We start from the raw sequence: 20,458 nt of genomic DNA on the forward strand, positions 1-20,458 counted from the left end.
CTCATGACCTACCACGAATCATAGGTAACGTCTGTGGGCAGGCTGGATGGGGATGTGGAAATAAGCGTCCTGCAAGTCCAACGCTACCATCCAGTCTCCTGGGTCTAAGGCAGACAGAACCTGAGCCAGGGTGAGCATTTTGAATTTCTCCTTCTTGAGGAAGTAGTTCAGGCCCCAAAAGTCTAGGATAGGACGTAAGCCTTTGTCCTTCTTTGGTATCAGAAAGTAGCGGGAATAACAACCATGACCTACTTCTGGCACAGGGACCCTTTCTATAGCTCCCTTGGCCAAGAGAGCCGCGACTTCCTGGCGGAGAAGCGCCAAATGATCCTCCGGAAGATGATGGAAGGATGGCAGCATGTGTGGTGGTGCAGATTCGAAAGGGAGGGAGTAGCAAGACCCACCCGTCCATGGTGATATGTTCCCAGTGGGGCAGGTGATGGTGGATCCTGCAACCAACTGGGTGGGAGTGAGGGGACGGACTAGGAGGGATTGGAGGCTGCAGCGGAGGCAGAGGTGGACTGGACGGACCTCTGGTTCCCTGTCCCACGGCCACGTGGGATTCTGCGTCCTCCGCCAAGCAAAGGTTTGCTAGCGTGCGTGGCACGGTGGCTGGGTAGAGGATGTGACAGGGCACCCCTTCCGTGTCTGCGAAAGGAACGAAAAGCAGACTATGGTGGGCGAGTGGCCGAGGAAAGACCGAGGGACCGAGCCATAGCCTGGGAATCCTTGAATCTCTGCAAGGCCGAGTCTGCTTTGTCTCCGAAGAGACGGGTGTCATCAAAGGGCATGTCCATGAGTGACTGTTGGACATCCCCCAAGAAACCAGAAGTGCGTAACCAGGTTTGGCGCCGTAAGGCCACTGTCATTGCAACCGATCTGCCCAGAGAGTCGGTCGTATCCAGCCCACAACGGATTGTGAACTGCACTGCGTCTCTCCCATCGTTCACTGTTTGGGAGATGATAGCACGGGCCTCCTCCGGTATCTGTGGCAGGACTTGCGCAACCATATCCCACAGGGAGTGGGTATAACGGCCCGAAAGACATGCAGTGTTCACAGAAAGCAACGCTAGACTGGAGGTAGAAAACAACTTCTTGCTAAACTGTTCTAGTAAGGGAACGCGCCTGAAGGGGATGAAGCCTGGATAACAAGACTCTCAGGTGTGGGGTGTTGGGACAGGAATTTGGGTTGTTGGGTGTGGGCCGATGGCGGGGAGCGATAGTCCTGTTCACAGGAGCCCCTGTGATATGTTTGGACCATGTACCCAAAAGGACATCGGTGAGGGCCTCATTGAATGGTAAAAGGGGTTCTGAAGTAGAAGCTCCAGGCTGAAGCACCTCCGTCAGGAGATTAGACCTGACTTCCAAAGTAGGTAGCTCAAGGCCGAGGATCTCAGCTGCCCTACTGACCACCATACCATAAGTTGCTCTCTCCGCGGTAGCCACGGTAGGAGGAGACAGCATGCCAGCGTCAGGAGAAGTATCCAGACCACTGGCTTCGCCCAAATCCTGTGCTCAGTCCATAGCAGGGTCATCCTGGTATTTATAAGGGTCCAGGGACCCCTCCAATTCTTCCCCATATTCGTACCCATAGGAAAGATCAGAATCCGACCTGGGGTGAATAGGCCCCGCCGACGCCGCTCCGACTCCGAGTCGTCGGGGATAAGAATTGGGTCAACATACATAGTGGGCACTACTGATGTCGGGAGATTTGATAATTGACCAGGCGACAGGAAGGTCTCAAAGGTGCGACTGGCGTCGGTGCGAAACCCCGCACGGATCTGGAGGTCGAAGCCTCCAGCGCGGAACCCGAAGGCCCCTTAGCCGAACCCCTTGGGCCCGAAGGCACCGTATCGGGGTCGGCCCACCCAAAGATGAGGTGCATGGCCTCGTAAAACTCTTTCAGTTGGGCGGGGGTCACTCTGGCCCCGGGAAACTCAGGGAAGGGCGGAGTCGACCCACACTCAGGCTCTGAGGACGGAGGCATAGTGCGTAGACGCTCGTCCCACATCACGCCGGTCGAGCGACGGGGTGAAGTCGGAGAGCAATGGAACTTCATCGACTTCTTCTCCTTCTTACCTTGACCCGAAGATTTTGAAGAAGACAGTGGTGATGACTCCGCGACTAATCTCGAGGCCATCCTCTTGAGCAAGACCGGGACCTACACGGAGTCGAGTGCCGGGCCGCCATTAGCTTTAGGGACTGCTCCCTCAAAGCCTTCAGGTGCATGGCCCGACACTCGGAGCATGACTTCGGGTCGTGGTCACGCTCCAGGCACCACAGACAAATGCGATGAGGATACGTCACCGACATCGTCCGATGGCAGTCCTCACAAGGCTTGAACCCGGTTTCGGGGACATCTTGACACACCAAAGTGGTACACAGAAAACGTCGACAAAACGGTTGAACTCGGCCAAAAAATAGCCTAGGGTAGCTCTTCTCTGGATCAGAGCATGGCGCTGCAAGAAACTGCGCGAGGGCGGCGCCTATGTAGTACTCCCGAAGTCGTCACAGTGACCACAATGCCTTCGATGCCTGCAGGGTCAAACAAACGCCACCTACTGACGCGCAAGGGTATTGCTCGAAGAAAAATCTCCAGATCCAGTCTGATGCCTGGGGGTAAATTTAAGGTAAGGAATCTGCAACTAGAAGTCTCTATAAGATCTAGGATTTAAGGCCCTCCCTGAAGATTCCTGGCAACCTAACAAGGACTGCTAAGCTGAAACCCCCAGCAGAGAAGAAGGAACACAAAAACTGATTTGGCCTAATCCCTACCAGCATGTCTCCTGCTTCAAAGAATTTTCTAAAGACCAGCAACGCATCCAGCGGGACCTGCAGCCTCTGCCAAGCTCCAGAGAACTGCCCTGCACCCAAAAGGACCATGAACTCCCGTGGACAGCGGCCCTGTCCAGGAAGAAACCAACGACTAAGAACTTCCATCTCACTTCGAAGGTGTGAGTCCTTACCACTCTGCACCCAACGCTCACGGCACGTGTCCAGGTGGGCCAACCAGATAGAGAGGATCCCCAGGCAATTCTGGGTAGATTTCCCCACCCCTCCATGACAATGCCTGCAGAGGGAATCCTGAGGACCCCCCTGACCACGAAAGCTTCGGCCGAAGATATCCAACGCCTAAGGACCCACTGCAACTGCATCCCACAAGCCTTGGAGAAACCGACACCCGGTGCAGCTACATTCAGCAGGTGCCCCTCCTCTCTGTCCTGTCAGTTGTATGCCAGAGACGATCCCTTGGCCCTCGCCTGCAGCCTGAGTGACCCCCGGCATCCCCTCATAGACCAGCATTGGGAGCCCAACGTCTTGTTTGCATCCTGCACCCAGCCGCCCCTCTGCCACTGAGGGTGTGTGTTCCCCCCTGGTCTTCCATCTCAGCCACGGGTACTTCCCTGCAGGCAGGCCTGATTCTGAGTACCCCTCTGTCTCCAAGTTTGCTCAACTTTGACCGCTGAACCCAGCCGGGCCTGTGTTGCTGGTGGTGGGTGTTTGGGGTTAACTTGAACCCCGATCGGTGGACTTCCTAAAACCCAGAGACTGAAACTGTAAGTCAAATACTTACCTGCAAAATGGGCTAACTTTTCTTCCCCCCAGGAACTGTTCTGAACTTTGCATTGTGTCCACTTTTAAAACAGATTATTGCCAATATTTCAAAAACTGTATGACTTATCGATTTCAAGCAAAGTACTGTTGATACATGTGTGTAATACGAATCTACTGAAGTACTTACCTGCTAATTTGTGGTTCTGAAAATAATATATTTTTGCTATATAAAAAACCATTGGTCTGGAGTTAGGTAATTAGTGTGTGGTTCTTCTATTGTCTGTGTGTGTACAACAAATGTGTTGCACTACCCTCTGATAAGCCTAACTGCTTGACCACACTACCATAAAAGAGAGGATAAGTATTATCTACTTTAGCCTCTGTTAAGTCTCTGGGGAGCCCCTTGACCCTGTGCACACTATATCTCACTTTGATGTAGTATATACACAGAGCCAGCTTCCTACAGGTTTCAAACCCAATAACTTCGTCATCAGGTAAAAAGACTTTTAAGCATAAATACTTTGCAGTTTCAGAAATCATCACAGTACAGTTTTCAGAGTTCTCAATGTTCACATCAGGGGTAAAAAATGTTCAGCAAACACTGGATTAACAATGACCTATGAAGCCAATCTCAGAACATTAAGGTAAGTACTGGGCACTGATCAGAACTACACCAGCAAGTCACTTTGGGCAGCATGGGGCAGCAAGATGCAGTGGTGCATTAAGGCATGGGGTGCACAATGTTTCCTATGAGAACTTGGTCCTCATGAAGACAAGCTGCAGGCTCTGGCTAGGAAGCCAGTAGGGGACAACAAACAGGTAAGTTGAAGACTTGGGGTGCTCGAGTCGAAGGTGCACCTTTGGTCTTTTACTCCAGGGCCCAGGGGTGAAGGATGCAGGGGTGTCCTTAGGCAGCAGGGTTTTCCATCCAGGAGCACTTGCGGTCAGGGGGTCCTGCATGTTGAGGCTGCAGGCGTCATTGCGGAGTCCAGATGGTGTGGACCCAGGGTGGACTCAAACTCTTAGGATCCCGGGAACACCATTTACACCACTGCCCTAACTAAGATGGGATCAGAGGTGATGGGTGCAGTGGTTGCTGGAGGTGTTGGGTTTTCTCTCACGACAAGGCTGCTGGAGAGGGCGCCCTGCAGGCAGAGGCTGCAGGCAACTTTGGAGAGTCCAAGAGGGGTGAAACGTGAGTGGACTGGGGCTCTGACAGCTGGGAAACTGAGCTGGCACTGTTGGTTAGCTTCACCTCAGGTTGTGATCGTCGTGTGCAGCAGTTGCTTTGGATGTGAGTCCTTGCTGTTCCAGGGGCTGCAGAGTCTTTTTGAAACTCTGTTGCAGAGCAGTTCTGCTGCTCATGACGGTCCAAGTCTTTGTAGAAGGCAGGCAGTCCTCTTGGGTTTCTTGGTGGCTCAGCTGCAGGTCAAGTAGTCTTTTGGGCAGAGTCCGTCGAGGTCAGCATGTAGGCCAGAGGGCTGGTTCCAAGTCAGCTGCTTCTTCTTGTCCTCTTCTGCAGGTGAGACTCCTCTTTGTCCTTTGCTTCGTAGGTAGCCAGGATCTGAATTCTAGGATTCAGGGATGCCACCTCAATACTCAATTTAGGAGTGATACAGTGAGTGCCTGGTGGTAGTCAATGGGTGGCCACCTTTAGGGTGACTACACCCTTGCCTAATTCCTTCCAAACAAGATGGAGGAATTTAAAACGTAGTGTCCACTTCAGCTAGTCCACCTTAGTGGTGGGACTGGCATGAAGTGGGCACACCTCCTAATCTGCCTAATTTTCCCACCTATGGTGCTGCCAAAAGTGGGGTCAAGACAGTGAGGTCGGTCATCTTCACCATCTGGGGAGACCTAGGTCGCATTACAAAGGTGGCTAGGCCTTTCAAGCTCTGCACCCTGGAATGTCGATTCTGCCTGCATGAGGTGATAACACCCCTGCCCAGTGCAGGCTTTGGTCTCTGGCTCTCAAGAGCGCTGGCTCTCACCTTGGCGGGACAGAAATGCATCTGTGGTGGCTGAACTGGTCAGGACCAGTCAGTCAACCCACTAGTACCTGATAGGTTTTCAGGGGGCACCTCTAATGTGCCCTGTAAGGAAATGCCTCCTTGGTGTGATTACCCCCTGACATTTTGCCTTTTGTTGATGCCAGTTATGATTGAAAGTGTGCGGGGACCCTGCTAACCAGGCCCCAGCACCAGTGTTCTTTCCCTAAACTGTACCTTTGTTCCCACAATTGGCACAGCCCTGGCACCCAGATAAGTCCCTTGTAAATGGTACCCCGGTACCAAGGGCCCTGACGCCAGGGAAGGTCTCTAAGGGCTGCATCATGTCTTATGTCACCCTGGGGACCCCGTCACTCAGCACATGTACACTGCCTCACAGCAAAACCTTAGACATTGTAAGTGCAGGGTAGACATAAAGAGTATATGGTCTGGGAGTTTGTCAAACACGAACTCCACAGTTCCATAACGGCTACACTGAAATCTAGGAAGTTTGGTATCAAACTTCTCAACACAATAAATGCACACTGATGCCAGTGTGGAATTTATTGTAAAATGCACCCAGAGGGCAGCCAAGAGATGCCCCCCGAAAACCAGTCCGACTCCTAGTGCTAGGCTGACCAGTTTCTCCCAGCCTGCCACAACCAGAAGAGTTACTGGCCACATGGGGAGAGTGCATTTGTCACTTTGGCCAGGAACAAAGCCTGTACTGGATGGAGGTGCTTCTCACCTCCCCCTGCAGGAACTGTAACACCTGGTGGTGAGCCTCAGAGGCTCATGCCTTTTGTTACAGCACCCCAGGGCATCCCAGCTAGTGGAGATGCCCGCCCCTCCGGCCATTGCCCCCACTTTTGGTGGGAAGGCTGCAGGAGATAATTAGGAAAACAAGGAGGAGTTAACCCACCAGTCAGGACAGCCCCTAAGGTGCCCTGAGCTGAGGTGACACCTGCCTTTAGAAATCCTCCATCTTTAGATTGGATGATTCCCCCAATAGGATTAGGGATGTGCCCTCCTTCCCTCAGGCAGGAGGCACAAAGAGGGTGTAGCCACACTCTAGGACAGTAGCCGTTGGCTACTGCCCTTCTGACCTAAACACACCCCTAAATCTAGTATTTAGGGGCACCCCAGAACACTGGAAATCAAATTCCTGCACCCTACACAAAGAAGGAGGACTGCTGACCTGAAAGCCCTGCAAAGACGACGGAGACGACAGCTGACTAAGCCCCAGTCCTACTGGCCTGTCTCCAGACTCAAAGAACCTGCACAGTGATGCATCTGACAGGGACCAGCGACCGCTGAAGCCTCAGAGGACTGCCCTGAACCCAAAGGACCAAGAAACTCCCAAGAACAGCGGCACTGTTAAATACAGCAACAACTTTGCAACTTTCTTGCAACTTTTAAAGACTTCACTCTTCCTGCCAGAATCGTGAGACTTCACACTCTGCACCCGACGCCCCCGGCTCAAGCTCTAGGAGACTAACACTGCAGGTAGGACTCCCAGGCGACTGCGACCTCGTGAGTAACATGAGACGACCCCCCTGGACCACCACAGCGACGTATGCAGAAAGGATCCAGAGGCTCCCCCTGACCGAGACTGCCTGGAACAAAGAACCTGAGGCCTGGACCAAGCACTGCACCCGCAGCCCCCAGGATCAGAAGGAACCCAACTCCAGTGCAGGAGTGACCATCAGGCGATCCTCTGCCTAGTCCGGTCGGTGGCTGGCCCGAGAAGCCCCTCTGTGCCCTGCCTGCACCGCTAGAGTGACCCCCGGGTCCCTTCATTGATTCTTTTGAAAACCCAATGCCTGCTAAGCACACTGACCCGGCCGCCCCTCTGCCAATGAGAGTGTGTTTTGTGTGCCTACTTGTGTCTCCCCCAGTGCTCTACAAACCCCCCTGGTATGCCCTCCGAAGACGCAGGAACATACCTGTTGGCGGACTGGAACCGGAGAACCCCTGTTCTCCATAGGCGCCTATGTGTTTTGGGCCCTCCTTTGACCTCTGCACCTGACCGGCCCTGTGTTGCTGGTGCAGTGACTTTGGGGTTGCCTTGAACCTCCAACGCTGGGCTGCCTATGTCCAGGAACTTGAACTTGTAAGTGCCTTACTTACCTGAAAAACTAACCAATACTTACCTTCTCCAGGAACTGTTGATTTTTGTACTGTGTCCACTTTTAAAATGGCTTATTGCCATTTTAACTAAAACTGTGTATGTTACTACTCTAATTCAAGGTTCCTTACTTACCTTGTATTTTATGCATTTACTTGAAATCTTGTGGTTCTAAAATAAATTAAGAAAATATATTTGTCTATATAAAAAGTATTGGCCTGGAGTTAAGTCTTTGAATGTTTGTTCCTAATTTATTGCCTGTGTGTGTACAACAAATGCTTAACAGTACCCTCTGATAAGCTACTGCTCGACCACACTACCAGAAAATAGAGCATTAGAATTATCTAATTTTGCCACTATCTTACCTCTAAGGGGAACCCTTGGAATCTGTGCAGACTATCTCTTACTTTGAGATAGTATATACAGAGCCAAATTCCTGCATGCCCTCTAAGTGCAGGTACCAATACATCCTTCACTTGCATTAGTGAAGGTTAAATAATCTGAGATGATTGATACCAAACATACCTACATTTAGAGAAGTCATCATGTAGCTGGGAAACTCATTGGACCAGTGTCCAGCACATGCATTTCAAATGGATTCCCTGGTCATTTACTATGTCTGAGAATCGACAAAGACTTAGCAGGGGCATACCTGCTTATGCAGATAAGCCCTCACATGTAATATAATGCACTCAGCATTAGGGCTATAAGGCCTGCTGGAGGGGTGACTTACATATATTGCATGCAGTGTTTAGAAGAGATGGCATACAGGGTGGGTGCCATGTCGTGTTTTTAGTTTTGGAAGCACCTTGTCACGCAGCCTGCAATGGTAGTCTGCATAACGTTGGTGCTGGGTCCCTCAGAGTGGCACAAGTCGCCCTTTAGCACTGAGGGGCCCTCTTCAGTACCCAGGCCCTAGGTACCAGGGGTACCACTTACTAGGGACATACAGGGGGCTGAGGGGTCTGGTCACTTGGGCATCAAGTGACCAGGTGTGTTGTTTTCGGGAAGGGACACTGGCACTAGAGACCTGGTTAGTGGGAACCCAGTACATTTCAGTCAAAGCAGCATCTAAATATCAGGCAAAAAGCAGAGGGGAGTATTGCAACCAGAACCCAGATTCCTACATATCCTATTGGTCTGTGATAGTCAATCGCAACTGTCCCAGTTCCATTAGATATGAGTACCCAGTGAATCCAACACTCACTGTACTTTCTCTGTGAGTACTGACTTCAAAATTGCTTCATTCTTGGCATCCACTTCAGTGAGGGAATGAAAGCAAAGCTCACCAGTCCAAAACGTCAAGTCACTGCAGAGGAGTCCATGAATGCAACATCGCCTTTGGTCTTTGCTTGATCAGGTTGAACAGTGCTTTGCTCCTGCAGTGGTTGCCTTATTTCACTGAAGAAAGGGAAGTTTCAATCTTTAAATATTTCTATAATGCACCTCAGAGTTTGCCAAACACCTCCTTGCCAGAGTTGTCAACATTTACTAATGCATGTGTATGCCTTTTGCATTCTGCATCGCTGAGACATTGATGAATCAGCAGCCATTATTTAAGGCTCGCAATTCCTCAGTTCGATAAGAGAACATTCCTGACTTATTAGCAAACAAACCTCGTGGTTGTCATTTGAGGATGTGTATATTTCTTCCAAAGTTTCAGATTGTTTTAAAAAACGTACATGGCATGTTGCTAATATTCAAGAAAACATCTTAAAAAAGGATTACCTGACTATAGGTTTATTTGATTTAGGAAATGTTATTTCCCTGACTGGCTTCAGGTCCCAAGTGCTCCATAACCTGCAAAACATGAAAATACAAATTTGATCAAGAAAGAGAAGAAGTAGATTAAAATCTTTGTTACAATGCACAATCAAAATTTAGTTCAGACATCCCCTTTCTGAATACCTACGTGCAACAAAAAGGATGACGGAAGTAATACTTGAATTGATATCAGCCACTAAAGATCGTTCGGATTACATGGTGCCAATCGTTTTTCACCACTATGCACCTCTCAATGGAGACCACACAAGCCATGTGCAATGACTGCACCAGCAGCACAGTGCAGATGAACTGTCAGGCCAGATTAACTCTAGACAGGAATACAAGCAACCTCATGCTGGATTTTGTGTACTTATGCCTTGTCAGTAAAGTATAGCTCGAGCCTTTTGACACAGTGAGCATGGGAGTCACTTTACTGAATTCCTATCACAATTAAGGCAAATACTGCAACAAGGTGATGGAAGGAATCCATGAATTAATCTCAGCCACTGGCAATTGCTTCGCAACACATTTAATTCCATTATTTTTGACCCCCTTATTCCACTCTAGAAGAAGAATACCTGTATGAAGTTGGCTCTGTATATACTATCTCAAAATTAGAGATAGTGTGCCCAGAGTCCAAAGTATCCCCTTAGAGGTTGATAATGGCAAAATTAGATAATACTAATGCTCTATTTTGTGGTAGTGTGGTTGAGCAGTAGGCTTAACAGAGGGTAGTGTTAAGCATGTGCTGTACACACACAGGCAATAAATGAGAATACACACTAAAAGACTTAACGCCAGGCCAATAGGTTTTTATATGGAAAAATGTTATTTTCTTAATTTATTTTAGAACCACAAGATTCAGGATTTAGGTAAGTACATAAATTGTAAGGTACTTCAAACAGTTAAGTATGGAACTTTGAATTAAAACAGTTTTGGCAAAAATGGCAATAAGCTATTTTAAAAGTGGACACAGTGCAAAAATCAACAGTTCCTGGGGGAGGTAAGTATTGGCTAGTTTCTCAGGTAAGTAAATCACTTACAAGTTCAGTCTCCTGGGCATAGGCAGCTCACCGTTGGGGGTTGAAGTCAACCCCAAACACCCAGTACAAGCATGTAAGGAAATGCACCCTTGGCATGGTTACCCCCTGGCGTTTTGCCTTTGCTGATGCTAAGTTATGATTTGAAAGTGTGCTGGGACCCTGCTAACCAGGCCCCAGCACCAGTGTTCTTTCCCTAAACTGCTCCTTTGTCTCCATAATTGGCACAACCCTGGCACTCAAGTAAGTCCCTTGTAACTGGTACCTCTGGTACCAAGGGCCCTGATGCCAGGGAAGGTCTCTAAGGGCTGAAGCATGTCTTATGCCACCCTGGGTACCCCTCACTCAGCACATGCATACTGCCTCACAGCTTGTGTGTGCTGATGGGGAGAAAATGACTAAGTCGACAAGGCACTCCCCTCAGAGTGCCATGCCAACCTCACACTGCCTGTGGCATAGGTAAGTCACCCCTCTAGCAGGCCTCACAGCCCTAAGGCAGGGTCCACTATACCCCAGGTGAGGGCATATGTGCATGACGACTATGCCCCTACAGTGTCTAAGCAAAATCTTAGGCACTGTAAGTGCAGGGTAGCCATAAGAGTATATGGTCTAGGAGTTTGTCAAACATGAACTCCACAGTTCCATAATGGCTACACTGAAAACTGGGAAGTTTTCTCAGCACAATAAATGCACACTGATGCCAGTGTGCAATTTAGTGTAAAATACACCCAGAGGGCATCTTAGAGATGCCCCCTGAAAACATACCCGACTTCCAGTGTATGCTGGCCAGTTTCTGCCAGCCTGCCACACACCAGACATGTTGCTGGCCACATGGGGAGAGTGCCTTTGTCACTCTGTGGCCAGGAACAAAGCCTGTACTGGGTGGAGGTGCTTCTCCAATTTTGGCGGCAAGTCCGGAAGGGATAATGAGAAAAACAAGGAGGAATCACCCACCAGTCAGGACAGCCCCTAAGGTGTCCTGACCTGAGGTGACCTCTGCCTTTAGAAATCCTCCATCTTATTTTTGGAGAATTCTCCCAATAGGAATAGGGATATGCCCCCCTCCCCGCAGAGATGAGGCATAAAGAGGGTGTCTTGGCTACAACAAAAGTGCCTTTTGCATCAAAATGGTGCTGCATGGACTCAGGAGGGACCTGGGGCCATCAACACTGTGTGAGGCGGAAGAGGGCGCTCTCAGCACTTTAGAGAGCCCTCAGGATGCCAGGCAGCACCCCCAGAAGCCACAGGATCCGGGTTCAAAGGAGGTGCAAAACATGATTGATGCAGCACAACAAAGAAGGTCCCACGCCGCTGGAGAACAACTCAGCGAGTTGAGCATTGTAGGGTGGGGTGCTGGGGACCTGGGCCAAGCTGTGCAAAAAGGAATTTTGCAGAGAGTGCACAGAGGCCTCAGGAGGTGAAGAAGACACAAAACACAGGGGTACCGTCGTTCTCAGGGAAAGCAAGGTCTTACCTCCTCCAAATTGCGTCAGCAGGACCTCAAGGCGGTCTATGTTGATGATGTCCACCCTCTGTTGGCACACTGGATCCCCCCTTTCTAAGTTCCTAGTATATGGTACCTAGGTACCCAGGGCATTGGGTTCGAGGAGATCCATATGGGCTGCAGCATTTCTTTTGCCACCCTTAAGGAGCTCAGACAAACCCTTACACAGGACTGCCATTGCAGCCTGCGTGAAATAGTGCACACACTATTTTCACAGCCATTTTTACTGCATGTAAGTAACTTATAAGTCACCTATATGTCTAACCTTCACTTGCTCAAGATTAGGTGCAAAGTTACTAAGTGTGAGGGCACCTTTGCACTAACAAAGGTGCCCCCACATAGTTCAGGGCCATTTCCCGGGACTTTGTGAGTGCGGAGACGCCATTACACGTGTGCACTACATATAGGTCAATACCTATATGTAGCTTCACAATGGTAACTCCGAATATGGCCATGTAACATGTCTAAGATCATAGAATTGTTCCCCCATTCCAAATCTGGTATTGGGGAGCCAATTCCATGCATCCTGGGGGCTCCACTGTGGACCCCAGTACTGCCAAACCAGCTCTCTTGAGGCTTGCACTGCAGCTACAGCTGCTGCCACTTCACAGATAGGGTTCTGCCTTCCTGGGGTCTGGGCATCCCAGTCCCAGGAAGGCAGAACAAATCCTTTCCTCTTAGAGCAGGGTGTTACACCCTCTCCCTTTGCAAATAGGTGTTACAGGCTGGGGAGAGGTAACCTCCCCGAGCCTCTGGAAATGCTTTGAAGGGCACAGATTGTGCCCTCCTTGCATAAGCTAGTCTACACCGTTTCAGGGACCCCTTCTCCCCTGCTCTGGCACGAAACTGGACAAAGTAAAGGGGAGTGACTACTCCCCTGTCCATCACCACCCCAGGGGTGGTGCCAGAGTACCTCCAGTGAGTCCCAGACTTCAGCCATCTTGCTTTGCAAGGTGTGGGGGAACTCTGGAGGGCTCTTAGTGGCCAGTGCCAGCAGGTGACATCAGAGACCCCTCCTGATAGGTCCATACCTGATAAGGTAGCCAATCCCCCTCTCAGGGCTATTTAAGGTCTCTCCTGTGGGTTCTCTTCAGATTCTGCTTGCAAGTTTCCTTCAGGAATCCTCTGCAACAACTTCATCATCCTCTGACCTCGGATCAACCACAGCCTGCTCCAAGAAATGCTGAAACTGCAACAAAGTATCCACAAGGGATACTTCTCCTCTGCAACTTCAGCTCCAGCCAGCAACTGCAACAGTTTCCACGGTGTGCACGCTCTAAGGACTTCCTGTCTTCACCATGCAGCAGAAGGACCGAAGAAATCTCCCTTGGGGTGATGGAGTCACTCCCCTGCTCCAGCAGGCACCTTCTAAGACGACGACCAGTACCCTTGGACTCCTCTCACAATGACAAGCATGCTCCTAAGGACACAGAGGTTGGACCCCTTTGACATAGACTGTCCTGAGGTCTTGCTGACGCAATTGGAGGAGGTAAGACCTTGCCTTCCCTGAGAGCGATGTTACCCCTGTGTACTGCGTCTTCTTCACCTCCTAAGGCCTCTGTGCACTATTTGCAAAATTGCTTCATGCACAGCCTGGCCCCCAGCACTCCACCCTGCGACGCTCAACTCGCTGAGTTGTTCTCCGGCGGCGTGGGACCTTCTTTTGTTGTGCTGCACCAACTGCGTTTTCCACCTCCTTTGTCCCAGTGTCCTGGGACTCCCGTGGGTGCTGCCTGGCATCCTGAGGGCTCTCGCAAGTGCTGAGAGCCCCCGCTTCCTCCTCACGCAGAGTTGAGGCCCTCAGGTCCCTCCTGGGTCCAGCCAGCGCCATTTTGGCGCAGAACGCACTTTTTTCGTAACCAAGGCTTGTTTGTCGACTTCCAACACAAAATCCTGTCTGTATCCATCTTCACGTCATGGGACATCCTTTGCATCACGCAGGAACCCGCTGACATCTTCCTAGGGTGCATTCCTGCAGTCTTTGACTAACTGTGGACTCTTCTTTTGCACCCTCTTCTAGGTTGGCAGGGGCTCCTGTCCTTCCTTAAACTTCTTTCAACTTCTTGACTTGGTCCCCTTCTTTTGCAGGTCTTCAGGTCCAGGAATCCAGCAGTTGTTGTTTGCAGGCTTGGTTGATTACTGCATAATCCCAATCACGAGGTGCAGTGTGTCCTAAGGAAACTTGCAGTATTTTACTCCTGCTTTTCTAGGCTCTTGGGTGGGGTAAATTACTTACTTCTACTGTATTCTTACTCTCCCAGCGAATCTGCACACACTACACTTGTCTAGGGGGGAATTTGTGATTTGCATTCCACTTTCTTAGTATATGGTTTGTGTTACCCCTATTTTCTCCCATAGCAATCCATAGCAATTTCTATTGTTTGCATTGTTCTATGACTATTTACTTGTCTAATTTTGGTGTCTAGTGTATATATTGTGTATAATACTTACCTCCAGAAGGAGTATTGTCTCTAAGATATTTTTGGTACTGTGTCACCCAAATAAATACCTTTATTTTGGTAACACGGAGTATTGCCTTTACTTGTGCATAAGTACTGTGGTATTGCAGAAGCTTTTCATGTCTCCTAGTTCAGCATAAGCTGCTCTGCTATAGCTACCTCTATCAGCCTAAGCTGCTAGAACACTACTACATTTCACTAATAAGGGATAACTGGACCTGGTATAAGGTGTAAGTACCCAAGGTACCCACTACAAACCAGGCCAGCCTCCTACATACTCTACTAGCAGGTGAGTAAACACTCTATTATAAACACTCAGTTGTCAGGAATGAGCACAGAAAGTAACAGAAAACAGTGCAGTAACAATAGGCAATGGTGACCTAGGGGGAGCCCAAACTATATACTAAAAAACATGGAATGCGAATGATGGACCTCCACCCAGATAAATGGAATCTGTAGAGGGGAGCGGCAGGAACTAGGAATCCCAAAAGGTAAGCACTTGAGCGCCCCCTAGCGACCAGGAGAGAAGAGGTAAGTACATGTTTTTTCCCAAACCCAGAGTAATTTTGTGAAAGGACTGTGCAAGACCCAAGCAAGACTGAAAGGAACATAAGATGGATCTAGACAGAAGAGGACCTGCAAATGAAGGGAACCAAGTCCAGTTCCAGTTGGAGTGTCCTGTTGGGGCAGGAGCCACTACCCAGCCTTCTGGAAATGCAGGACCAGGTCGATGGCAAAGACCGGGAATCGGCTATGCAGTGATGCAGTCGATATCCCACATCGGAAGAAGAGTTGCAGTCCGACTGTGGTGTGGAAAAACCCCCAACAAGTTTTGGCAAAGGCAAGATCAACAGATGAAGAGTTGCAGAGCTGCTGGGAACCAGGAAGCTCCAAGGGGACTCAACCCAAGGAGAGGAGTCCCAGTCGACCTCCAGCAGTCAGGAGAGCAAGAAGTCAGGGATGCAGCCTCCACAGGCAACTCACAGGCAGCAGGCACTGGAGTCGCAGTGAGGCACACTTAGCAGACCTAGAAAGGAGTCGCTGGAGCAGCAGGCAGGAGACTATGGGGGTCATTCCAAACCTGGCGGTCGGTGTTAAAGCGGCGGTCAAACCGCCAACAGGCTGGCGGTAAAAAAAATGCAATTCTGACCCTGGTGGAAACCGCCAACAGAGACCGCCACTTTAACACACCGCCCGCCACGGCGGGACAAACAAACAGCGCGGCGGTCACCGCCAACAGACAGGCGGGAGACAATGTACCGCCCACCCTATCACAACCCACCAATCCGCCACCTTTTCCGGGGCGGTAGCCCCGCCGATAAAAACACGGCAGAAACAGCCATTTAAAACGGAAAACGCTCACCTCCATACACCCCACGAGGAATCTGGACAGCATGGAACCCGAACTACACATCCTACCAGCCATTGTCTTCCTGCTCCTCTACCAGGAGCACGAACGCCGGCGCAGAAGACAACGGTGAGTACTGCACCTACAACACAGGGGAGGGGGAGGCAAAAAATTACGGGGACACACATATGCGACACACCCACCCTCACCCTCAACCACTACAACACACACATCAATTCATAGCAACACATCACAGTTACACCCCCAAACCCCCCGGAAGAATGCAAAGGCAAAAGGAAATGATTATAAATATAGAATTATATTGTAAGACTGAGTATAAAATATATCACACATCTATAACTTTATATACATAAATTGTCCAGTCCGATATGTCTATCAGCCATTGTTCATGGGCCACTGGGCCAAAACACATGGGCAAAGCCCACACACGATACCTGCCTCCAACGGAGAGAACACTGCAGGGGCATCAGATAGGAAAACTACAGGCACCTCAGGGGGAAGGGAAGGGGGGGCACCTCAGCCAGATGAGTCCACGACGCCAGATCCACGAGGGGCCTCCATGGCCACTGTGCCATCCTGGGGAGTGCAAAGCCACAGTCTCACAAGTCTCTACAGTGGGTGGGTTGCCCACTGTGCCATCCTGGGGAGTGCAAAGCCACAGTCTCTCAAGTCTCTACAGTGGGTGGCTTTCCCACTGCCATATCCTGGGGAGTGCAAAGCCACAGTCTCTCAAGTCTCTACAGTGGGTGGCTTGCCCACTGCCATATCCTGGGGAGTGCAAAGCCACAGTCTCTCAAGTCTCTACAGTGGGTGGGTTGCCCACTGTGCCATCCTGGGGAGTGCAAAGCCACAGTCTCTCAAGTCTCTACAGTGGGTGGCTTGCCCACTGCCATATCCTGGGGAGTGCAAAGCCACAGTCTCTCAAGTGGATAACAGTCTCCACTGGTACTGGAGGGGGACTAGTGCCCAGAGTGCTTCGTGCAGCCCTGCCAGACACAGATGCGGGCCTGCCCCTTCCGCCAATGGGCCAGCTGTGCTTGAGATGAAGGGCCCAGTTCAGCTGTGCTTGAGATGAAGGGCCCAGTTCAGCGGTGCTTGAGATGACGGTGCCCAGTTCAGCGGTGCTTGAGATGAAGGGCCCAGTTCAGCAGTCCTTGAGACGGCGGTGCCCAGCGGAGCGGTGCTTGAGATGAAGGGCCCAGTTCAGCGGTGCTTGAGACGGCGGTGCCCAGTTCAGCGGTGCTTGAGATGAAGTGCCCAGTTCAGCGGTGCTTGAGATGAAGGGCCCAGTTCAGCGGTCCTTGAGACGGCGGTGCCCAGCGGAGCGGTGCTTGAGATGAAGAGCCCAGTTCAGCGGTGCTTGAGATGAAGGGCCCAGTTCAGCGGTGCTTGAGATGAAGGGCCCAGTTCAGCGGTGCTTGAGACGGCGGTGCCCAGCGGAGCGGTGCTTGAGATGAAGGGCCCAGTTCAGCGGTGCTTGAGATGAAGGGCCCAGTTCAGCGGTGCTTGAGATGAAGGGCCCAGTTCAGCGGAGCTTGAGACGGTGGTGCCCAGCGGAGCAGTGCTTGTGATGAAGGGCCCAGTTCAGCAGTGCTTGAGATGAAGGGCCCAGTTCAGCGGTGCTTGAGATGAAGGGCCCAGTTCAGCGGTGCTTGAGATGAAGGGCCCAGTTCAGCGGTGCTTGAGATGAAGGGCCCAGTTCAGCGGTGCTTGAGACGGCGGTGCCCAGCGGAGCGGTGCTTGAGATGAAGGGCCCAGGTCAGCGGTGCTTGAGACGGCGGTGCCCAGTGGAGCGGTGCTTGAGATGAAGGGCCCAGTTCAGCGGTGCTTGAGATGAAGGGCCCAGTTCAGCAGATGCTTTAGATGGCGGTGCCCAGCGGAGCGGTGCTTGAGATGAAGGGTCCAGTTCAGCGGTGCTTGAGACGGCGGTGTTACGACTCTGTCGTCCCATTTCCAGGGGGCGCTGTAAGGGGACTGTCAAAAGCCTGGGAATCACCTTGAACACCTATCTAGAGTCCCTTGCTGACTCCTGTCTGTTTCTTTTTTCTATATGGTACACTTGTATAGTACTACATTTGCTTCTTGGGACTGCAAATCCCATAATGCACAGCTTGGTAGTCAGGAAAACCCGGATTCTGTTTCCCATTGTCTTCTATGGGAGAAGTCCAGTTGCTCCTTTTCACTGGATCCTCTCCTCCAGGACTTGTAAGTGTCCGAAACTACACACACCTGTGACCTCTCCTGTGCAGCCCAGCTTGGAACTGCTTATAAGCAGCCATTTCCTCAAGCTCCCCGTCGTGCATCGGACATCGATTCCTTTGTGTTACATACCCTTTGTCAGATGGTGTTCCAGTTTTGTTCCTGTTCCTGTTCTGTTCCAGCTTGATCCTGTTTCCTGTTTCTCTGCCCTGTTCCTGATTGTTCCAGCCAGAGTCTGCTCCCTATCTCTTAGCCTTGTATCTGTTTGTTTCTTCCAAAGCCTGCTCCCTGTTTCTCTGCCCTGCTCCTGCCTTGTTTCAGCCTGAACCTTCTCTCTGTTTCCCAGTCCTGTTTACTGCTCATTTCCTACTCCCTGTATTGCAGCCCTGTCATTGCCTGTTCCAGCCAGAGCCTGTTCTCAGTTTCTCCCAGCCAGAAGTTTGCGCCCTGTTTTCAAGTCCTGGTCCCGCCTTTGCTTCAGCCTGAGCCTGTTCCTAGTTCTTGCCTCTGCCTCTTTGTTTGTTCCCTTCTGTTTCTGTTTCTTCTTGGTTCTTTGTGTCTGGTAAGTGTTCTATCAGTCTTCACCAGTGTATACGTGTCCTCCTGTGTACTGGGGTTGACTCTTGGTTTCCAGGAGGCAATTCCAGCCCCCATCCTTGTCCAGTGTTATACGTTGTATTTCGTGCCTAACAGTGACAGTGTGCTATTGCTGTTTTCTCAGGAATCGCCACTGTGTTTCCAGCTGGACCCACAAGAGCGTGTCCTGTGAATGTAAGTACTATCCTTGTTTGTGCTCTAGGGTCCAGAGACAGAATCACTTCTGCTGCCTCCTTTCTATGGGGCTGGCAGGGTGACTATCTGTAAGAGCAAACTGCACAGAGGCATTGAGATTCCCTGTCACTGTGGGAGGTTCTGCGCCTTACTCTGTGTACAACCCCAGCGTGTTTGTCCACTGGTGATCCGTTTCCTGTTTGTTCACACAAGGGTTGCTCTGCTTTTACTTTCCTGTGCCTGTTCATAGCTGTCCTTTCCGTGTATGCCTTTAGCTGCTCTTCTTCCCCAGTATACTACCTCTTTAGGATATTCGGTGACCTCAAGGGGTGTCCCAACCAGAGTCCTGATCAGACCCGCCCGAAACCGTGACAGGTGGTGCCCAGCAGAGCGCTGCTTGAGATGAAGGGCCCAGTTCAGCGGTGCTTGAGACAGCGGTGCCCAGCGGAGCGGAGCGGTGCTTGAGACAGCGGGCCCAGTTCAGCGGTTCCTGAGACGGCGGTGCCCAGCGGAGCGGTGCTTGAGATGAAGGGCCCAGTTCAGCGGTGCTTGAGATGAAGGGCCCAGTTCAGCGGTGCTTGAGACGGCGGTGCCCAGCGGAGCGGTGCTTGAGATGAGTGTCCTGGTCAGCGGATCCGGCCCAGGCATGGATGTCACTCGCCACCTGACATGTGGCTGGCGGTGCCTTCCTGCCCATCTATCTGGTGGCTTGCGGGGCCCTCCTGGGCTGCAGTTCTCGGCCTGTGGGTGTCCTCCTGCCCACCTGGGACGTGGCTTGCGGGGCCCTCCTGGGCTGCAGTACCGGGCCTGTGTGTGTCCTACTGCACACCTGGGATGGGGCTGGTGTGGCCCTCCTGGCCAGCTGGCCTGCTGCCGGACTTGTCGGGCGTGCTGCCCCCCTTCCCACCCTTCCCTGCATGCTTGTGGCCCTTTCCCACCCTTGGCGGTGTGCCAGGTGGCACCCCACTTCCTGACGGAGCCAATGTAGGGATTTTGGTCCCTGGGGTCTTTGGTCGCTCGCGCCGGGCACTGGCAATCTTAGGATGCTTTTCCGGTGGTGGGCTGGCCGTGCCTTGGCTCCTAGCTGAACTGGATGCCCTTGAGGGTGGGGGACTCCACAGTCCATGGACAACAGTCTTCACAGGTCCCGGTTTTGTGGTGGCTGAGGTGCTGATTGGAGTCTTATGAGATGGAGGGGGTGGGGGAGTTGTTGGAAAGAGGTTAAGGTTGGCAAGGAAAAGCAATTTGGAAAGAGAGGGACGGGTAGGTGTAGTGGGTATGGGAGTGGAGGAAGAGGATGTGGTTGTAGGAGTGTGAAGTCTGGTGTCTTTGGGTGCAGGTGCTTGGGCTGGAGGCTGTCGTGAGGTGGATGGCTGTTAGGGTGGGTGGCTGCCTGCGTTTGTGTAGTTTGGAGGAGGGGGTGACAGACACACTTGGAGAGGACACAGGGGACGTGTAAATGGTAGTGGGGGTGGTGACTGCACGTGTGCGGAGTGTTCTGGTGGGTGTGCTGGTGATGGACGTAGTGGCTGAAGATGTTGTGCATGCAAGTATGAGTGGAGACGTCACAGGGAGGGAGGAGGGAGACGAGGAGGAGGGGGACACAGTGGAGGCAGTGGCTGTTGGTATGTCTGCATGTGGATGTTGCTTGTGTGAATGCTTGTGTGATGTGTGGTGCTTA

At 51.4% G+C, this 20,458-nt stretch overlaps 1 protein-coding gene across 1 annotated transcript in view; it reads right to left on the reverse strand.

Moving 5' to 3' along the window:
• The window catches only part of LYST (lysosomal trafficking regulator), a 2,674,875-nt gene that overhangs the window by 16,352 nt on the left and 2,638,065 nt on the right, over positions 1-20,458 (reverse strand). The window contains 1 exon segment of the mRNA XM_069234946.1: positions 9,400-9,471. Coding sequence (XP_069091047.1) covers positions 9,400-9,471 — 72 coding nt within the window.

Source organism: Pleurodeles waltl, chromosome 5, assembly GCF_031143425.1.
Source record: "Pleurodeles waltl isolate 20211129_DDA chromosome 5, aPleWal1.hap1.20221129, whole genome shotgun sequence".
Taxonomy (NCBI): Eukaryota; Metazoa; Chordata; class Amphibia; order Caudata; family Salamandridae; genus Pleurodeles; species Pleurodeles waltl.